Source organism: Perca flavescens, chromosome 19 (assembly GCF_004354835.1).
Source record: "Perca flavescens isolate YP-PL-M2 chromosome 19, PFLA_1.0, whole genome shotgun sequence".
NCBI lineage: Eukaryota > Metazoa > Chordata > Actinopteri > Perciformes > Percidae > Perca > Perca flavescens.
The window spans coordinates 8,125,237-8,144,883 of NC_041349.1; the positions used below are offsets into that span (position 1 = coordinate 8,125,237).

Genomic DNA, 19,647 nt, shown 5'->3' on the forward strand with positions numbered 1-19,647 from the left:
CCGACTCGCAGATTTCGTTGTTTTTTGCTTATTTTTCCTGGGTATTGGTGCTTCTACTATACCATAAAAGTAAGTAGTCTACATAGTTAAATGGATTCTTCCATTAAGTCCGTTTATGAACGACATCCAGAAAGATTTGTGTTGTTGAAATAGTGTAGTGATGTGATATTGATCAGGAATCTTCACAAGGTTTTTATTTTGAAAATGAATCGGATGTTCTAGTCGTTCCAACTCCCTGCCCGGCCTATTGAATGCCCCAAAAGAAATGCACATGCACCTTGTTTTCTAGTGTAGTTAGAATGAAACTCTGAATTTATTCGGAAAATATTTTAGGAAAAGATTAAGGGAAGCTTTTAATCTTATGGACGATTTTATACACAAACTCACAAATTTGGATCCAATTGATAATCTAGTTTTTTTAAGAAATATCTAAAGTTATCCATATTCACAGTTCTCCAAGGTAATCCTTTTTTTGTATTGAAGACTGTCCTGTACTTTCATCTGAACATTTTAAATCCCATAACTGGATAGCTTAAAAAATACTAATATATCTAAAATAACTTTTGTATAATGAGGTGGACTAAATGTTAAAGCCTCCACAGCCAATTATGCCGTAAAGTGTAGGTGTCATTAACTTGTGCTTTTCGTTTTACTTTTTCTAAATACAATGAAAAAGTATTCCGGTAAATGTGATCTTACTTTGTGTTAATGTTCCTAAAATATTTATTTGTCTCAGTACAATATCCAAAGTTTTGAAATCTTCTGTGATTTTTTTACAGTCACAACAAATATTTGAAATTAATTGTAAATGTACATCATTAGTGGTGATAGCCTACTTTGCTGGGGACAAATAACTGAAATACAAACCTCGCTGGAGAGCTTGTGGAGTTTCACGTATGGTCACAGCAGAGTAAACTACTTGTAAAGAGAACTCATCTTCTTCTGAAGGGAGAAACATCAGCAAGTAAGAGTCAGTCTGATAAACCTAAAAGAACATGTTATAAATACTCATATTGACAGACTTAAGGGGGTCAAAAGGCCTCTCACCTCTTTCACTCTGTGGTTTGCTGCTGTGGTTTGACTCAAGGCAGACGTTCACATTATCAGCAGCGTCTACAGAGTCTAAAACCAAACACAGTGTATGTGACACGCTGAGAGGATGTCAACATAATTCACATCTCAGTCCTGCTGTGCAACACGTCTTAACCAGCACCTCAACTGACAGCTTCAACATGTGAACAGTGACTTTGTCAGATGTTAAACTAACACTTTATCTTTCAAAGTAGGAATTGTATGTGTGCTTATATAACTCACCAATAATGAAGGCATAAGTTATTCATTACAGTCTTGTTGTGTTACTCACATCACGTTAAATTAAAGAAAAAACTTATTAAGTAAGTAAACCTTTGTCCCGTTCGTTTTTTTTGACGACGACTGCATACGTCACACCGTCTGGATCGTCTTCAGTGTCCTCTCCACAGACTGAAACATGTTGAACATGGAAATGTTGGTAGAAAAATCTAAAAAATCAATGATTTTTTCATGCAAAGAAGCAGAAGGTTGGCAGGTAGACAGGTAAACATGTTTTGCATGAATATAGTAACCAGAGATCCTTTTTATGCATTCAGATTTTATGATGATATTTAGTCTTAGTTCTACGGTCTTAAAAAATAAAAGTAGAAAAACATGTAATATCTACAACACCTCACCTGAGTGTGATGCTGTCTTTGAGGAAGCTGTTTTATAGAAAAGCAAAAGTAGTTGATAGGTTGAGCTTGTTGAAGGCAACATAAAGTTATGTTCAGTTCTTGGAATTGATTCACACAGTTACTTTCTTGTTAAAGTGGATCTTTGGCATACAGCTAATGTTGAGGTAGTTACTTTTCTGTACCTTTGCGTCTCCTAATATGAAGGAATCCCACCACCAGCAGCACCAACGCCACCATGAAAACAGTGACAGTGATCCACAGCAGGATGAGGGCACGAGGGGGGTCAAAGTCATCAGAGGCGTTTTTTGCTGCAACATATTAGAAAATTAAAATTAAATTAAATGCAATTTTTTAAACACAAGACACTTGAAAAACCTATTTAAATGTTTAAACAATTAACAAAAAGTTGTAAATATGAAATATATGCAACAGTCTAATTAATTAATATGTTACACTATTTTGTGAACCTAAAACTTTGGTAAACTCACTATTAAATTAGTAAATTAACTATTAAACCAATTGTGATGTAAAATATGTATCAGTTTGTATTCAAAAACTCTTGAAAGGCGAATTTAAGAAGATATTTAAAAATTGAGAAAAAGCCCTTAGACTTCTGAGGGTTAAAAGCATATCTAATGCTATTAGGGTGGTGTGTCTTCATACATTTTGTTTAATGAAGGTTTGAGGACCAAAACATAATGTTAAAGTGTGTTCAAGTGATGGACAGTATGTGGGTTTACTTGGATCCCTTCTAAACACTAAGGCACATGCTCAGATTTCTCTACATAAGGAGTAGAGTCATTTTTTAACAAGCCAATGATTACAATTTTAGCAAAACTGGCACTTGTCATAAGCATCAAACAACTGGAGATTTCATAAGTAAAGGTGGCATCACCATTTGTAATCTGCACCTGTCCTGCCCATACATGTGATATTGCAACATTTTATCTTTACGTTGTTTTGTAACGCTGTTTGTTCCAGTAACGCTGTTTGTTACAGTAACGCTGTTTGTTGCAGCAACGCTGTTTGTTCCACCTCTGACAGCCAGCCAGCTCTCTGGTGATTCTCCAGCTCCAGAGATGCTGCACTTGTAGAGTCCTTCATCAGACTTGGAAACATTCTTAATGGTCATCTCTTCTCCTGATCTGCTCTTCATGAGGCGGCCATCTTTATAGAAATCAGCTGGAAGGTTGGTGGATGATGTCTTGTTTCTGCAGCGCAGAGTCACAGTTTCTCCTTCCATCACAGGAAGGACAGGACTCTCCAGGATCACAGAACCAGCTGAACAGTAAAAATGAACACATGACACATGCTTTATGTACAAAACTCACAACTGGAGTTACTTACAATAGACAATAAAATCAAGAAAGCAATAATCTAAGTGTGACAGATAGCTCAACCTTCTGAAGTGTATAAGTACAAAATCTGGCTATAAAAAGATGATGAAATGTGTTATTTTAATATAATACCTTTAATTGACAATTACAGGTCCCAGACAAAGGGTCTCACACACACACACACACACACACACACACACACACACACACACACACACACACACACACACACACACACACACACACACACACACACACACACACACACACACACACACACACACACACACCATAGATTAGCAATAATTTAGTTATGTTTATAGACATTTTAGATTTCACCATAGACAGACTTTAGAAACTGTGGATGAGTCCTTGACCCAGTATATTTTTATATTTACCTTTGCATTTTTCACAATTCAGAATGTACTTACATATATATAAATACATTGAATGAAAAAAAGTTCAGTGACTCTAAACCTGATAATCTTCACCATGTTGATCTAACAACAATGAAATGAAATGAATGGACTCTTTTTAATCAAATTTTTTTTAGACTTGCTTTCATGTGATGTCTCTTTTTACTCCCCTTTTTATTGTCTCAATGTATTGTTCCGTTTTGATCCGTATCTTTTAGTGTTTTTCTTCTCTATTCTATGGATACTGACTATACGTTTATTTTGTCTTCTCATTACTTGTTTTGGGTTTTTCCGGCCCCACTGTTTAGCTGTCTGTTATTTTTACTGACCTCCTTTGCCTTGCTTGTCTGTCAAAGCACTTTGTAAACTTTGTTTTTATAGGTGCTATATAAATGAAGTTATTAACTGTTTTCAGATTAAGTGTCATACTGAATTTACATGAGAAAACTCAGACAACTACAAGTTCAAATAGGTATGTAGTGACTTTAGAAATACAATAAACGTACCAGTGACAGAGATGTTGACCGTGTTGCTTGTATCTCCTCCTTCAGTCTCACACCAGTATTCTCCACTGTCTGCTGGATAGACTCTATCAATGGTGCAGGTTGATCCTGTTGGGGTCTTTATATCACATTCTGGAACAAATTCCTCAGTGTTCCTGATCCCTCTTAATTTAGTTGAGCCATCAGACCCCCCACAGTCAAAAGAAACAGAGTCAAATTGAAAGAGCTGCAGTCTGTTTGGAGTGATACGAAGAAAAGCTGCATCTGAAACCAAGAAACATTTTGTAATGTCCAAAAAGAAACATTCAGAACTCAATAATATGATGTCATATGACATGAAGCAAAATCATTATACAGTAGGTGTCTACACCTTTTGACTTAGGTAAAACTAGAACTTTTTACAAGATACATTCAGGTATTTGCTCACAACATTAATAATCCTAAACCTTTCACAAAATACAATACTAACCAAACTGTAGGAATTTCAATTATACCATATCGCCAGACAGATTAGAAATTCCTTTAGATAGAGAAAATGATGCAAAAAACAAACTAAATTAAACAAAACAGAGTATCTTAAGGGTTTTCTTTGTCACTCACCACTTTTCTGTGTAAAACTGTTCAGCAGAATGAATCCAAGCATTACTAGATTGTTAGGGAGCAAAGTTGAATATCAGACAGATGGTTTGATATATAGGATGTAAAAATTAGAATAAAAGAAGAAAAGCTGAGAGTATGCACTCACACAGTCTGAAGCAGAGAGCTGTAACCTCCATGTTGTCTTGCTGCTGACTGAGTCTGAGTCATCAGACTAAAACACAACTCAAGTATGTAGACGACAACTTCCTCTTCCTGTGCAGTTTATTTCTGATATTGATGCAAAAGCTGAAGCTAGAGTCAATGTGGCTGGAACATACAGCAAAGTCTGACAGTCTTGAGTAAGACACTGAACACTGAATTGCTCCAGATGCTGTGCATCGGAGCACAAATGTGTGTGAATCTTTATCTGATGACACCTTGTATAGCAGCCTCGGCCACAGTATATGTGTGTTAATGGTGAATGGTTCATCTACTTTGACGCATTGAGTAGTCGTAGAAAATACAGTATAAATACAGTGCATTTACATTTAGTCACCCAATTAAAAAAGTGTCAACCAGCCCTACTGGTTGACACTTTTTTTTCTGCGCCCCTGCAGACTTGAGCAGTGCACCAACTTATAAACAGTCTGCATGTGGCATCTCCATGGTAAGCTGCCTTTACATTAGTTCCGTTATGTATTTATTTGAATCGCCTTCTTTTGAGTAAATTTGTTTTGGTATTACGTGTGAGACTGGCTGAACTGTGGAGAACTACTGTTATGCTGTGTTACTCATCAGGTAGTCTCGCTTTGCCAGACCCTCCTCCAAATCACGCTGGAGGAGGGTCTGCAAAAAAGATACAGTGATACAACAGATGTATTCAAGCATATGGTAAGTAATTAATAATCCAAAGGTAAAATCACAAAAACACTTAAGGTCATAAAAATTCATTCAGATTTAGCAATTTCATGATGCACCTTAATTATTAAAAAGTATCAGTACTGGCCCTGTATTTACTTGGTATCGGATCTATACCAAATATTGCAGTATCGCACACAACTACTCCACACAGCATTCAGGGATGGGAGGAAAACATGCTCTGGTTTATTGGCATTTCTTTAAACAATCGTCTTGGGCGGAGCTAAGCACCGGAGAAAAGCCATGTTGCCGCTGCAAAATAGGCTTGGAAGGAACTTGTTCTGGTGGAACGTATTTACGTTTAAAAGTTGTTTTAGTCGTGAAACAGAAAACTCAGATTGGACAGATAGTCTAGCTAGCTGTCTGGATTTACCCTGCAGAGATCTGAGGAGCAGTTAACCATAGTCCTCAGAAATCCACCGGAGATAGATAAAGACTACTCATCAGGTAATAAACGGCTGGTTGGAGCCCAAGATAAAAAGAGTACATGTTTTATTGATAGACAACGCACAAAGAGTACACAACCGCTATACAGGTGTAATGTATGTAAAATTGAAAAAGGCAGTACAAAGCAAAATAACAAAATTAAAATAAAACTACAGTCATTTTCTATTTTTGATGACAAAAACACAGGGAGTGTTTATTTTTTATTTTAATGTTGTGCAGATTGAAAACACTAACTGAATGAATCAATAATACACAATGTATTAACACACCACTTGAGCAAATATACTGTTAAGTTACTAATTTTCTTCACTGCTGCAGAAAAATACCGACCAGCTGACTATTTCCATGTGTCTGTTTGTGACGCATCCCTTGCAGCATGCACATTGACCACAGTGTTGCTACAGATAATGTAATGACCATTGAATGTTGCAATTTGCAGACACAAATCTCCAGCATAACAAAATTGACCTGTCTTTTAAATCTTTTCCTGCCCCCTGCAGTAAGATAGCAGATCTAACAGCTATCTCATGAACACCCATTTTCCTGAATTGCTAGACAAACAACAAAGAAGTCCTTATTGCTCCTGGGTTGTAATATATACCAGTAATCAGTTATCTAGCAACAGGCTCAAAGTTCAGATGTTAACAAAGACACTCAAAGTGAAACTGAGTGTTAGACAACCAAATGCTTTACTAATTAATATATTTTTAGGTTTACACATAGTGTTTTCTAAATCTGAAATTCAGTTTCCATTTCAAACACATTTTAATCTAAAAACTAATTCCTCTGTTTAACCTGATGGCTTTCTTGATAATGTGGTTGTAATAGTGACTTTCTTGGTGTTGTTCCACATTGAATACAATACAATATTTTACATGCGTAAACACTGAATACTTGGAAGTTTTAGGGGAAGATGAATGAACTGTTTCTACATACTGTAATTTGCACCTAAAAATACCTCATGCTGCACTCTGCGGTTGCTAAAAAGGGGAAGTTAGTCAGTAGCCTGTCAATGATTGATTGACTTTGGCCATTCAGTTGGATAAACTGACACATGAAGCAGCAGGTATGTCGCCTTCTGAATTTATTTTTGCCTATTTTAAGTGTTTTAACTAACTTCTGCTCCAAAAAAACAGTATGACTTTATCATCAATAAAAGTGGGTCTGCTTTCAGAGTTGTGGGCTTTGTAGTATTACTCTTAAACAGATATTTCAAAGCCTGTGTAATGTAGTGAAACCATCTATGAGTAATTGTGATATAATCATTTCAAATTTAATAAGCACTTCATTTTTCTTTCAATTCATTTGAACAGGAAGCTTGTTAACTTTGACGAAAATGGTTTTTGTTTTTTTTATAGGACTCATTAGACTTTTTATCATAGCAAGGGCTCTAATGAAGGCCAAACTATGGAACAAGTCAGGCTATATCAAAACAGTTAACACTTAAATTCATTAAGGAGCAGGCTTTTCGATGTTGGCAAGAAAATTGTAGTGTACCAAACAGATAGTATTGCATATGAACTGGATTATCTATGTTGCCAAAAGTGAAAGTTCAACTGCATTACATGGACACGTTGTTAGTTTTGACATTACCTTAGTAGTAATAAAATATACAAGTGAAAGTGTTTTCACGTATATACCAGACTGGCCATTCTCCTCTGATGACAGTCATCTACGATATTTTCTCTTGTTTGGACAATTTTCTGTAACCCCTAGAGATGGATGTCTGTGAAAATCCCACTAGATTAGTAGATTATTATGCTGGGTTTGTCCTGACCATGTCTAATATTAGTTATAATAATAATAATAATAATAATAATAATAATAATAATAATAATAATAATAATAATAATAATAATAATGCATTTCAATAATATAGTGCTTTGATAATACTCAAAGACACTTTACAGAGTTAAACAAGGAAACCACACACTAAAATATATAACACAACATTAATTAAACATTAAAAGTGTTCTTATGATGTGAGTTTTGATTGGTTAGTCAAACATGGGCAGATTGGTGCAGTCACAGATTTGTTTGGGGAGAGAGTTCGCGATCAAGGGGGCAGCTATGGAGAAGGCTCTGTCACTCCAGGTCCGGTGCTTGGTCCTGAGTGGAGAAGACAGTTGGTGGGCATGGGAGGAGTGGAGGCTGCAGAAAGGAGTGTGATTGTGGAGCAGGTCGGTGAGACAGGACTGTGCCTTGTAATGGAGGGCTTTGTGAGTGAGGAGAGGGACTTTGAATTGGATCCATTGTGATACAGGGAGCCAGTGGAGGTTCAGAAGGACAGGTGACGTGATCACAGGAATGTGAATGGGTGATTATACAAGCAGCAGAGTTTTGAATGTAATGGGGTTTATTATAAGAATTTGGATGATGTCCCAAACTAGCAGCCTGAAATCTCGTATTTTATCTGATTTTATATTTGTAATTGTTTTTAACTGCTCTTTAATGTTTAATTTCTTATACTGCACTGTAACTTTTATTCTCATATTTTATGTTTTTAATTTATTAATCGTTTTTAACTGCTCTTCTAATGTTTTATGTAAAGCACTTTGAATTGCCCTGTTGCTGAAATGTGCTATACAAATAAAGCTGCCTTGCCTTGCCTTGCATATAGTAATAATAGTAAAAATCAAAGGATTTTCCCAACCCAGTCTCACGTCAGTTCGTGATGGCATTACGAAATTAAATCTATTAGAACGTGATACCATTACGTTATTGTGAAGATTTACATGTTGGGGTCACGTTTTTTATACTAATGCATTTCAATGAGAAGCATCTTACGTAAGCACATCACGAAACTTTCTGCCACTCAGCTGCAGCAGAGAAGCTGGATACAGCTTTGATATTATTGGTATTTTTAGCCCAATAATCGCTGTTTTAATCAACATTTATTCACCAGATCTTATCACGGTTTATATGTATATTATTATACTATATTATATATTGTATGTTATCATGGTATGCATTTCTTTATTTTAATAATATTATTTCGGTCTTATTACTGGTGAAATATTACAGTAATAAGACAGAACAGTAGGCTACGATATGAGCCGAGCTGGGCACATTCAAAGCCGATGTCCCACGATGCAATGCAGGCATTCATTCACAGAATCAGACGGCGATCAGCGGGTCTATAACGCTTCAATGTACGTAAGGGATCATGTAGAGCGTTGTTATAGAGAATACAACAATGATGGGGTGATCAGGACCCCGAAGCCAATCTTCTTCTAGCGGATTGATTAACGTTGCTCAGTTTTGTTCCAGTAAGTTATGCATCCTAATAACATTTAAAAAAAATCAGCTGAAGACTGCGGAAGTGACGTCGTTATTACCGCTCGGCGGATAGAAAAGATACAAATACATAATATTCGTAATATTGATGTTTTTGTCTAACGTTGTATTTGAGGAGTTAAACAATAAAGACAGCATCAATAATAAAATAGTTTCATGTATTTGTCTCATGTACTGTGTTCTCGGCCGGCCGGCGGGCGGCATCAATCTGAAACGGAATGAAGCCCACTCACGGCAGACAGCAGAAAGAGGAGCCGAACACGTCCTCCCACCCACCCCGGAAGAACTACAAGTGCTCAAGCTTTGTAACAGATTCTGGGCCGCGTCTATAGTGGGAGTTATAGTTTCTAAATATATTGGTATATTTCTCATAAGTAGAAGTTGGTAGTGTAGAATTTTGTATACACCCTGGGGTATTTTGGGATGGGGAACACACTGGCGTCATCAGAATTTAAAAATAGAATCGTTAAATAGGTGAAAATAGTGCTTACAGTGGAAAAACTTTGGAGACCATATCTACATGATAGCTAATGTCCAGAGCTTTCTATAACAGCTGGTTTTATGTGTGTAGCATCTTCTGTTGCTAAATGAAAAGCCTTCAAACATGGACTGGGTTCAAAGTTCAGAGGTCAATATTTCAAAGCAGGAGTAATGTATCCTCTCCAGACTGACATATGTTACTCTCCAGGTTGAGACCTTTCCAACGATGTGTTTGCTATAGTCCTACGACAAGGTTTTAATTTTCACATATCATAGGGACCATTTTGCAAGTTATACTTTATTGTCCCCAGAGGGATATTTGCCTTGAGTTCAAATGCTTCACAAATAACACTTGACATATTGTTTTATCATACAGATGACATACAAATAAACAAAGTGATATGTAGTCAGATTGAAGCACATCACACAGCCACAATCTATTGCTCATCTTTCACAAACAGTGAGCAACACACAACCCTATATGCATCATATCATATTATAATAGATTTAATTTCGTAATGCCATCACAAACCGACGTGATACTGGGTTGGATTTTCCACACATGAAAGTAGAGTAATTCAAATGTGAAATAGATAAAGTCCTGAAAACCACAAAACTTGGTCAGGAATTACTTATTGACTGCACTAGTTATTTTGACAAACACGGATTCCAAAACATATATTTTCAAATAATGTATTACTTCTCTCTGTTGATTCTCAGAAATTTAAGATGCTTCCCCAGAAGAACGGACTTTCCACTCAATGTCTGCTCAGACCCCTCAGTGTTTTGGTTTTCTATCTTCTCCTAAAACACTCCTGTAGAGGTAACTCACACACAAATACAGACACAAGGTCAAAGTGAGGCCTCAAATAAGACATTAGGGGTTGAACTTCAGTTAAACACTTTTTCTTCATCAATGTCATCAATTTAGTTGAAGCACAAAGGGCAGAGCTAAAAAGCAAACAGTTTTTTAGTGACTTCTACATTCACATGTAAAACATTTCAACTTGTTGTCTAGAGATAATTATACTCCAGTACTTTCCGATACCGATACCAACATTTTATGCAGTATCGGAGGCTTTTCCAAAACTGGTATCAGTATCGGAATATCTCTACTAATTAACCCAACTAATTAAGTGCAGCTGATGCTGTTGGGAATGTCTTTAGTTCTTCAGGTATTTAGTAATATACTACTGGGCACAATTAAGTGTTGACCTTTATGACAATGTAGCTATAATATACACTACCGGTCATAAGTTTGAGAACACCCCAATGTTTTTAGTATTTTATTGAAATTTTAGCATTTCAAGTTCAATGAATAGCTTGAAATGGTACAAAGGTAAGTGATGAACTGCCTGAGGTTAAAGAAAAAGTAAGGTTACCCAAAACTGAAAAAATAATGTACATTTCATTATTTTACAAAAAGGCCTTTTTCAGGGAACAAGAAATGGGTTAACAACGTAAAGCTGTTTTGAAGCAATGGAGGTTGATCAAGCTTTGAAAGTTGGTGCTACCAATTCCCACAGGTTATCTGGATTACTTACAACCCCCTCTGTTTGTATAAAAGTATTGTTGGAACACACTGTGGTACCATACCCTCGTGAGCATTATTTGAACAGTATTGTACTGCAGAAAGTAGTGTGTTGCTATAAAAATGGTGGTGTCAATGAGTACAGTATTCTTCACCATCAACAGGCACTTAGAAACTGGAGGAAACTGACAGGAAGAGGTCTGGCAGACCCAAAGCCACAACAGAATCAGAAGACAAGTTTCTGAGAGTCAACAGATTGCGTGATAGGCGGCTCACAGGACAACAGCTGAGACTTGCTTATTACGACCACTATTAAGCTGTGCTTGAACACAGCTTAATAGTGGTCGTAATAAGCCAGTCTCAGTTTCAACTGTAAAGAGAAGACTTCGAGCTGCAGGTTTGATAGGAGGAGTTGCAGAAAGAAAGCCATTGCTAAGACGTCAGAATAAGAAAAAGAGGCTTGCCAAGAAACATCGTCAATGGACTACTGAAGACTGGAAGAAGGTGTTATGGACTGATGAATCAAAATTTGAAATCTTCAGTTCATCACGCAGGACTTTTGTACGCCGTCAAGTAGGCGAAATGATGTTTCCTCAGTGTGTGACATTAACTGTCAAACATGGAGGAGGAAGCGTGATGGTCTGGGGCTGTTTTGCTGGATCCAGGGTCGGTGATTTGTACAGAGTGAAAGGCACCCTGAACCAAAACGGCTACCACAGCATTTTGCAGCGCCATGCAGTACCCTCTGGTATGCGCCTAGTTGGTCAGGGGTTCATCCTACAGCAAGATAATGTCCCAAAACATAAGTCCAAGCTATGCCAGAACTACCTTAGCAAAAAAGAACAAGATGGTAAGCTTAAAAACATGGAGTGGCCAGCACAGTCACCAGACTTAAACCCCATTGAGCTGGTTTGGGATGAACCGGACAGAAAAGTGAAAGCAAAGCAACCTACAAGTGCCACACATTTATGGGAACTTCTGCAACAGATTTGGGAAGAACTTTCTGAAGAATATTTGATTTCCATTGTAGAAAGAATGCCACGAGTCAAAAATTGATGAGTCAAAAATTTAGAATACATTTTGGTTCATAAAGACATTGAACTGCATGAATTTCAATAAAAACCTGGAACAATTGAGGGGTTCTAAAACTTTTGACCAGTAGTATGTATATATCCAACAAACTTGAAAAACTGACATCAAAGATGCTTCAGATTAGATTCATGGGAGTATTACAGATTAATTCTTTTTTTTGTATATTTTTTAAATTCTGTGTGTATTGTAGTGAGTTGTCATAGTATGTGTATTTCCTTTTAAAAAATTTAAATAGTTTTTGAGTGTTTAAAAATGTGCTATATAAACTGCATTATTATTATTAATAATAATAATAATAATAATAATAATAATAATAAACTCTTTCATAATGCAGGAATTAATACATCATTTATCTATTCCTTTCCAGGTCAGTCTCAGTTAATTGGTCCTTCTCAGCCAATAGTAGCAACAGTTGGTGATGACGTCATTTTACCATGTAGCCTGGAACCGACAGAGGATGTTGCTGCCAAGACTTTGGAGTGGACGAGATCTGACTTGAATTCTATATTTGTCCTTGTGTGGCGTGGTGGTCAGGACTTCGTACAAACTAAACATCCATCTTTCAACGGACGGACATGGCTGTTTCCTGATGAGCTGAAACACGGAAACATTTCACTGAAACTGTCCAAAGTGAAAACTTCTGATGCGGGGACATACAAATGCTACATTCCAAAGCTGAATACAGAGTATTTTGTTGATCTTGTTGTTGGTGAGTTGACACATACAGTATTTACATAAGGCTGATAAGTGTAGACTAAGATAAAAAGCACAACCACAGTCATCATTTTATTGCTGACTACTGATTAAATCTTTCCTTTTTGCTCAACATCAGGTGCCGTTTCCTTGCCTGTCATGAGTTTAGCAGGAATTGATGAAGCCACCAGAGGAGTGGTTCTACAGTGTGAGTCTAAAGGCTGGTGTCCAGAGCCTGAGGTGTTGTGGCTGGACGGTGAGGGAAACCTCCTCTCTGCTGGACCTACAGAGACAGTCAGAGGTCCTGATGATCTCTATACTGTCAGCAGCAGAGTGACTGTGGAGAAGAGTCACAGCAACAGCTTCACCTGTAGAGTCCAACAGAAGGACACCAACCAGACCAGAGAGACAGAAATCCATGTTCCAGGTAAATATGATTTAATAGATGATAGCTATGGTCCAGTTTAAAATAAATATCATGTTATTCCAGCAGCTCATAACGACCGAGAATTACGTTTCCAACTCTCATGGCTATCATTAGACCAAACAAGAGTGAGGTGACAAAGTATAAGAGTCCAAATTCTGCATAGAGCTGGGTCAACAAACACAGGACCTTTACTCAGGGGATCGTGTCCTATGTGAAACTAAAAGTCAATTGTTTTTGGTAAAATGAACCGAGTTTTAGGGACTTAAGTCTGTAATGCTACACCGTCACGATACAGCCTCATTGTTGTAGTTTTACATGGTATATTTTACTCCAATCACTGATGTTTATCTAACTCTAACTAAGTGAATTTGCTGCCTAAACTAGTTTAATTTCACGTTTAATATGTGTTTAAAACTGTGGCCATTATGTTAAAATAGAACAGTCACATGACTACAGTTACATGATCAAACCGCCACTATGCGAGAGTAAATAGAACGGTCGTACATGCCGTTTTGCGATTCTTTGAAAATTGACCTTTAATGTTGTTTAGGTATGATAATGTCTTTTATGATTTCGATAATGTTTTTTATGATTTCAGATGATTTCTTTGAGATCCAGTCCAGTTCTTCTTCCATCATCACTGGCTTGGCTGTTAGTTTGTCTGTTTGCATCATCCTGTTTATTCTGTTACTCTTTTCTGTGTGGAAATGGAGACAAAACAAAACCAGTAAGTAGCAAATTAATTGCAGTGTTTTGTACATGTCAATGATTCTGATGTTTAGGGGAAATCAGTCAAATTTGGCTGTTTTATATTTCATTTTAGACTTTTTTTTAAACACAGACACGAAGCTAAGCCGCAGGGATGAAACTGATAAAGAAGAAAACAGAACTAATGATCCAGAAGAAGCCGAGGCTTTGACAGGAGAAAAGGTAAAGAAGATCAAACTTGTAAGTAAAGAAACAGGAAGGACTTTCAGGAAGAGAAAGAAACTAAAACAGGTAAAGTAAAGTTTGATCTGAGCTAGAAGGATAGAAACTTATTGCAGCAAGAAACAGGATCTGTGTTTCCAAAGGAAGTAAGAAGAGTACAAAAGCAGCTAAAACAGCTAACTTTAACTAGCTTACTTCAATCAATGTTGGGACATTCAGAGGTTTCAAGAGAAATGAGACAGAAGAGGAAGAGTTCAGACAGACAGTCAAATGAGGATGAGAACAAACATCAGAAGAGATTAGAATAACAGAAGAGAGAGATTAACCAGAAATACAGGGCAACATCTGATAAGAAAGATGTGGTCAACAGAAGAATTTGAAATTCTCAAAAGTTTTTATTTTGACAGTGATTCACTTTTGTTGCCCATACATTTTGAAATTGAGGGGGTTCAGTGTTTTCTATAGAATTTTTTTTTAATCTTCCAAATTATTTTGGTAGATACTCATGTTACATTAAAAACTTACATTTCTCAAATGCACTGAAGTTCAAATGCTGCAAAAATCAGACATAAGTTATGATCATGTTTCATTGTGTGGTATCTTCACTAATATGCCCTGATAAAATGATTTACATCTCTGTTCACATCTCTCCCTCTCTCTCTCTCTGCAGCTCAGGAGAAATACACTGATATTTGTTTAAAGTCACACTCTTTTTGCCATACATAGTGTAGACAGACACATCCAAACTTACAGTAGTGTGTGCAGGTCACTTACAAAAATCATTCCAAGACCACATCCACAGGGATTGGACCAAGTCCAGAATCAGATCAAATTGATTTAAACATCAAAACCAAACCAAACACAAAAACATTTAAAAATATGACACATTTTTTTTTATATTCCTGTTAATCAATTTGCAGCAGCTTTAACTGCTGCCTTTATTAGACTATTAAAATGAATATCTCTGTATTTAATTCACTTTGAACATCCTACTCATCCATGTTTCTCAAGACAGAAGTTTCTCAAGACATTACTGTTTAGAGAAATGTATAATGCTCCTGAGTAGACAGGGTTTAACCTTTAATTGGGTGTCTTTGTGTTGTATATTTACTGACATGCTTTAATAAAAGAACATATCTCTCTTTACCTCTTTCTCCTTTGTACCAGTTGGAGGAAAAAGCTGCCCTGTCTCTGGTAAGTAATCCTGAGAATAAATGGACTGTATTACTCTTAATGGTCAAACAAGAGAACTATGATTTTCTCTTACATGAGTTTCTGACTACAGCTTGTCATTAGATTTAGAATATGATCCTGTAGAATATAACATGTATGTTATTTTGCTGCTCTTCACATCTCTCTTCCACGTCTCAGTTTGGGTTGAAGATTTTTAACAAGCGGACAATCAAGGAAGAGCAGCAGAAGAGGGAGAAATATGTCCAGAAGCTTGAAGAGGAGAAGCAGAGAGAAGTACACACACACACACACACACACACACACACACACACACACTAGGCACGGTTAAACATAATGTGCCACTGTAAGTGGTGCAGGAGCAAAAAATGTATAAAAGTACATTTTAATACGTTTCATAACAAAGCATGAGATTTATGATCCTTACAATCAAAAACAGTTACTATAATAATATGTCATACATAACTATCAGTTCAGTCAGTGGTTAAAACCAGTTAAAGTACACTCAGGTTAGAAAATAAATCAAAGCACTGAGCTGGTGTTTCCCCATGTTTTACACAACTAGCCTACAGCATGCTACTCTGCTAATAGCCATGTTTTACACAACTAGCCCACAGCATGCTACTCTGCTTAAAGCCATGTTTTACCAACCAGCTAAAACGAAAGCTGTCGGTTTGTACTCTAACTGTTTATTAGTTTGCTACTAATCTTTGGGAACTTAGCTGCTGCCGGTGTTATGTGCCTTCTGGTTTTTCCACCTACTGGTTTCCGAGCCTGTCCAGATGCCGTGTAAACCTATCAACCTTCCCACGTCAACAGCTTCGCTACATATTCATAAACATTTTACTGGCCTTTGCATGTCGCAACTCAAATAAAAACTATACGCTACTGAACTGAAAATCTGAGCCCTACATTACTATAACATTGTAAAGCGGGAAAAATGTGTCTGAAAAGTAATTAGGATGATCCTTGTCGCGCTGGATTCAAACCCCCTCAGCAAAAATAAAAACATATGAGTCCACTTCATCATCCACCACACTATCACATTTATCACACCAGCTACCAGGACATGACTTTATTTTTTACTTTCCGTCAGTAGGCCATGAATCACTGTTTATGTGAGTACTCCGAAACAACAGGTTACCTTGATTTAGGCTTAAAAACATAACTATATCATGCACTCCAAGCTTCTGCTACACCTCTGAGTACAAGGATTCGTCATAAATTAAAGCAGGCAGCACACAGATTCTGAAACAATGGGTCTAAAACAACTGGTTACCCTGCGCTGGAAACGTGATCTCAAAGCTCTCAAACAGCTACAATAACAAGTTCCTTGGATTTATGAAACAAAGCAATAGCCTACAACTATTGTTTATAGTGGAATGTGTTTACGACGGAAGATAACTATTTGAAACCCCCCAATACAAAGTTCTGTTTAAGAAATTTGAAAATAGTTTGCGCCTGTTAGGTTTAAAAAAGTTAAAGCCAGGCTATGTTTGGAAAACAATGTTTAATGGGGCCTGCAGCTAAATTTAATCAAGTAACTACACTAATCAGCATTTGACTGCCTCACCCAAAACCTAGCTTCTAAAGAATTAATCAGGTCATGTCTGACATTTAGCATATGAAGAAGACTCATTGTCCCCACAGGAAAGGTAACTATTGTTTCTGGTTTTGGGGAGCCACTCCCTGCAGGGCCAGACGTGATTAGAACAAAGGAAATGCAAACTCTGTAAACTTGAACAGAATCGGCCCTACCAGGTGAAACGACCTTTGTCTGTGACCTGGAGTAAACCTGAAATCAGAGGTGTGTCTTTAACCTGGGACAGTTTCCATTCAGGGAAACACCCACAATTCCAAGGGATATAATTCTGATCCTGAGTAAGATTCGGGACTGCAAGCCTGGGACCCGACAAGGGAACAAGGTTCTGCAGTCCGCTGTTTACAGTGTATTTGTTTGTCATGTCACAGGACTGTTCTTCTGTGACTCCGCAAGGATGAAGCATGAGATCAGTCCGCCGTCAGCTGCAGTGTAACAATTGTCTTTTGACTGTCGTTTTCATGTTGTTTTATTAAACCTTTTGGTTAACTTTCAATTCCCCCAGCCTCTCCTCCTTCCTCCAGAAATCAGAACGAACACGTCTTTTAGAAAATTCTTAACACGCCCAACCTTTGAATTGTTTTCATTGTAGCCTATAGGCTCTATGTCACCTATGCACCCGGATATCAGAAGATCAGTTTTGAAATTGGTGTAAGATGAAAGGGGAACGTTGTTTTCCACACTCGTCTTAAGAGTGCACCGTTGCAAGTTGTTTCGAACCAATTCAGAACAAGCTGTGTTACGTGATTGCAACATAAATGAGGTTGGAATACGGTGTGTGATAATATAGTACCCTGACCGTAATATTGGCGAACATGGTATGGTTTAATGTCATAAAATGAAAAGCAGCAAATCCTTTATTGGGTTAAATATTTTGTCTTCGGTCATAATGGCATTGTATAACTTTGGAAACGTAGATGTAGGCATGTGAGCCATGTCAATAGAAATATCGCTTCTTTTCATAAATCCAAGGAACTTGTTATTGTAGCTGTTTGAGAGCTTCAAGATCACGTTTCCAGCGCAGGGTAACCAGTTGTTTTAGACCCATTGTTTCAGAATCCGTGTGCTGACTCTGAAAGAGGAGCTGGAGACCAAGAAGAAGGAGGTTCATCTTCACTTTAATAATAAAATACACTGTGTTCAGTTTAAAGTCACACTCTTTATACCATACATAGTGTAGACGCCTTCACACTTACAGTAGTGTGTGCAGGTCACTTACAAAAATCACACACACACACACACACACACACACACACACACACACAAAGCTCTGAAATGTACACATGCACAATAAGGCCCTATAAATTGCAGGATGGCATCCCAATAATAAAACTCCAATTAGAGAAATTCTGACAGACATATTTGGGATGAAAGCAGTTTCTCTGCTTAGAAATTCAACACCAATCACAGTAAGTAATTAATGTGACTACTAAAATATATCAAACCAGTTTATAATAACTCATTTTCATAAGTACGTTTTTGTTTTTGTTGAGTTGTTGAAGAGTCCAGAGTCTCCAGGGGCCTCATGTATAAACGTTGGTGTTTTTACATCAGGGGGTTAAAACTGCTTATTGTGTGTAATTTGGACTGACACAGACATGCATGTTGTTTGGTAACTGTGGCGCCGCCACTCTTCTCTTGATTTCCACTTCGACATTAGACCTTTTTTAAATTTCTTCCATAGTTTGGTGCATTCATCGCTCCGTCACCATTTGCCACTCTTTTATTTCTTATCCGAGATGACAAACCTCCAAACAGAACATGTTTTCCTTGACTCATCCTCCGCGGTCAGCACCTCAATCTCACAGTTGTTTCCATCTCAAGCGGGATTACCTGTTGTGATTGGACAAAGAATGACTCCAGGGGCGCATTTATAGTCATTTCCATATTAATTTAGGGGAGGAGGCAAGGTGGGGTCAGTGGCTCGTTCACCTACGCTCAATTTCACGTTGGTTGTGATGTATAAAGGTAAGGTGCACAGGACGTGGCGTAAGCCAGGTTTTATACATGTGAATATTTCTGTGCGTAGGTACTTTTCAAGTTTTGGGCGTATGCCATCTTCTGCGCAATCTTTTATACATGAGGCCCAAGGACCACATACAGAGTGTTACGTGCCGTGCCATCCCGGACGACCCACCAAAGGGATTCTTTTTGACAGACGGTGTGCAGCGTGTAAGGCTGCCGATCTTCTTTGCGTGAGCTGATGTTGCTGGAAGAGTTTAAAAACTGCGTACCTGAGTGTACTATTGTTTATTTAAATGAAACACAAAGAGAAGATGAATCACAACCAAACAAATAGAACACCACTGGCCCACTGGCTCTGGTAATCTGCAGACTTCTCTCTCTGTCCTCTGGCTTCCATTGCACATTCACTCTCCTTGTCTTCCTCTGCCAGCACCCCCACACTCTGGCTGGTACCTTTAACACCTTTTGCTGATAAGCACATCAGCTGCAGCTGCAGCTCAGGAGCATTATCACCAGCACACACCTGAAGGGA

The 19,647-nt window shown here is 37.6% G+C and overlaps 2 protein-coding genes across 2 annotated transcripts; one reads left to right on the forward strand and one right to left on the reverse strand.

Annotated features, from left to right (window-relative positions):
• Window positions 1-1,443: 1,443 nt before the first annotated feature.
• On the reverse strand, window positions 1,444-4,736 carry LOC114546201 (low affinity immunoglobulin gamma Fc region receptor II-b-like). Its single transcript, XM_028564888.1, has 6 exons — window positions 4,711-4,736; window positions 4,566-4,610; window positions 3,969-4,229; window positions 2,745-2,990; window positions 1,892-2,017; window positions 1,444-1,520 (listed from the first exon to the last, which is right to left on the reverse strand). Exons 2-6 carry the CDS (start codon window positions 4,606-4,608, stop codon window positions 1,444-1,446), a joined length of 753 nt encoding a protein of 250 aa, XP_028420689.1. The 5' UTR covers window positions 4,609-4,610; window positions 4,711-4,736.
• A 3,308-nt stretch (window positions 4,737-8,044) lies between these two features.
• On the forward strand, window positions 8,045-19,587 carry LOC114546202 (butyrophilin subfamily 2 member A1-like). Its single transcript, XM_028564889.1, has 7 exons — window positions 8,045-8,093; window positions 12,677-13,018; window positions 13,142-13,429; window positions 14,028-14,080; window positions 15,527-15,553; window positions 15,731-15,826; window positions 19,546-19,587. Exons 1-7 carry the CDS (start codon window positions 8,045-8,047, stop codon window positions 19,585-19,587), a joined length of 897 nt encoding a protein of 298 aa, XP_028420690.1.
• The last annotated feature ends 60 nt before the right edge of the window (window positions 19,588-19,647 follow it).

What these genes read in the sequence shown, in the direction of transcription:
- LOC114546201 (XM_028564888.1), bottom strand. Translation starts at nt 4,608, where the DNA reads ATGCTTGGATTCATTCTGCTGAACAGTTTTACACAGAAAAGTG. An exon ending in CAGTTTTACACAGAAAAGTG is followed by an intron (nt 4,230 to 4,565) that starts GTGAGTGACAAA and finishes TCTTGGTTTCAG; the next exon opens with ATGCAGCTTTTCTTCGTATC. An exon ending in TCATATTAGGAGACGCAAAG is followed by an intron (nt 1,521 to 1,891) that starts GTACAGAAAAGT and finishes TTGATTTTTTAG; the next exon opens with ATTTTTCTACCAACATTTCC.
- LOC114546202 (XM_028564889.1), top strand. Translation starts at nt 8,045, where the DNA reads ATGGGAGGAGTGGAGGCTGCAGAAAGGAGTGTGATTGTGGAGCAGGTC. An exon ending in TGTGATTGTGGAGCAGGTCG is followed by an intron (nt 8,094 to 12,676) that starts GTGAGACAGGAC and finishes ATTCCTTTCCAG; the next exon opens with GTCAGTCTCAGTTAATTGGT. An exon ending in AAGAGGAGAAGCAGAGAGAA is followed by an intron (nt 15,827 to 19,545) that starts GTACACACACAC and finishes TTCCTCTGCCAG; the next exon opens with CACCCCCACACTCTGGCTGG.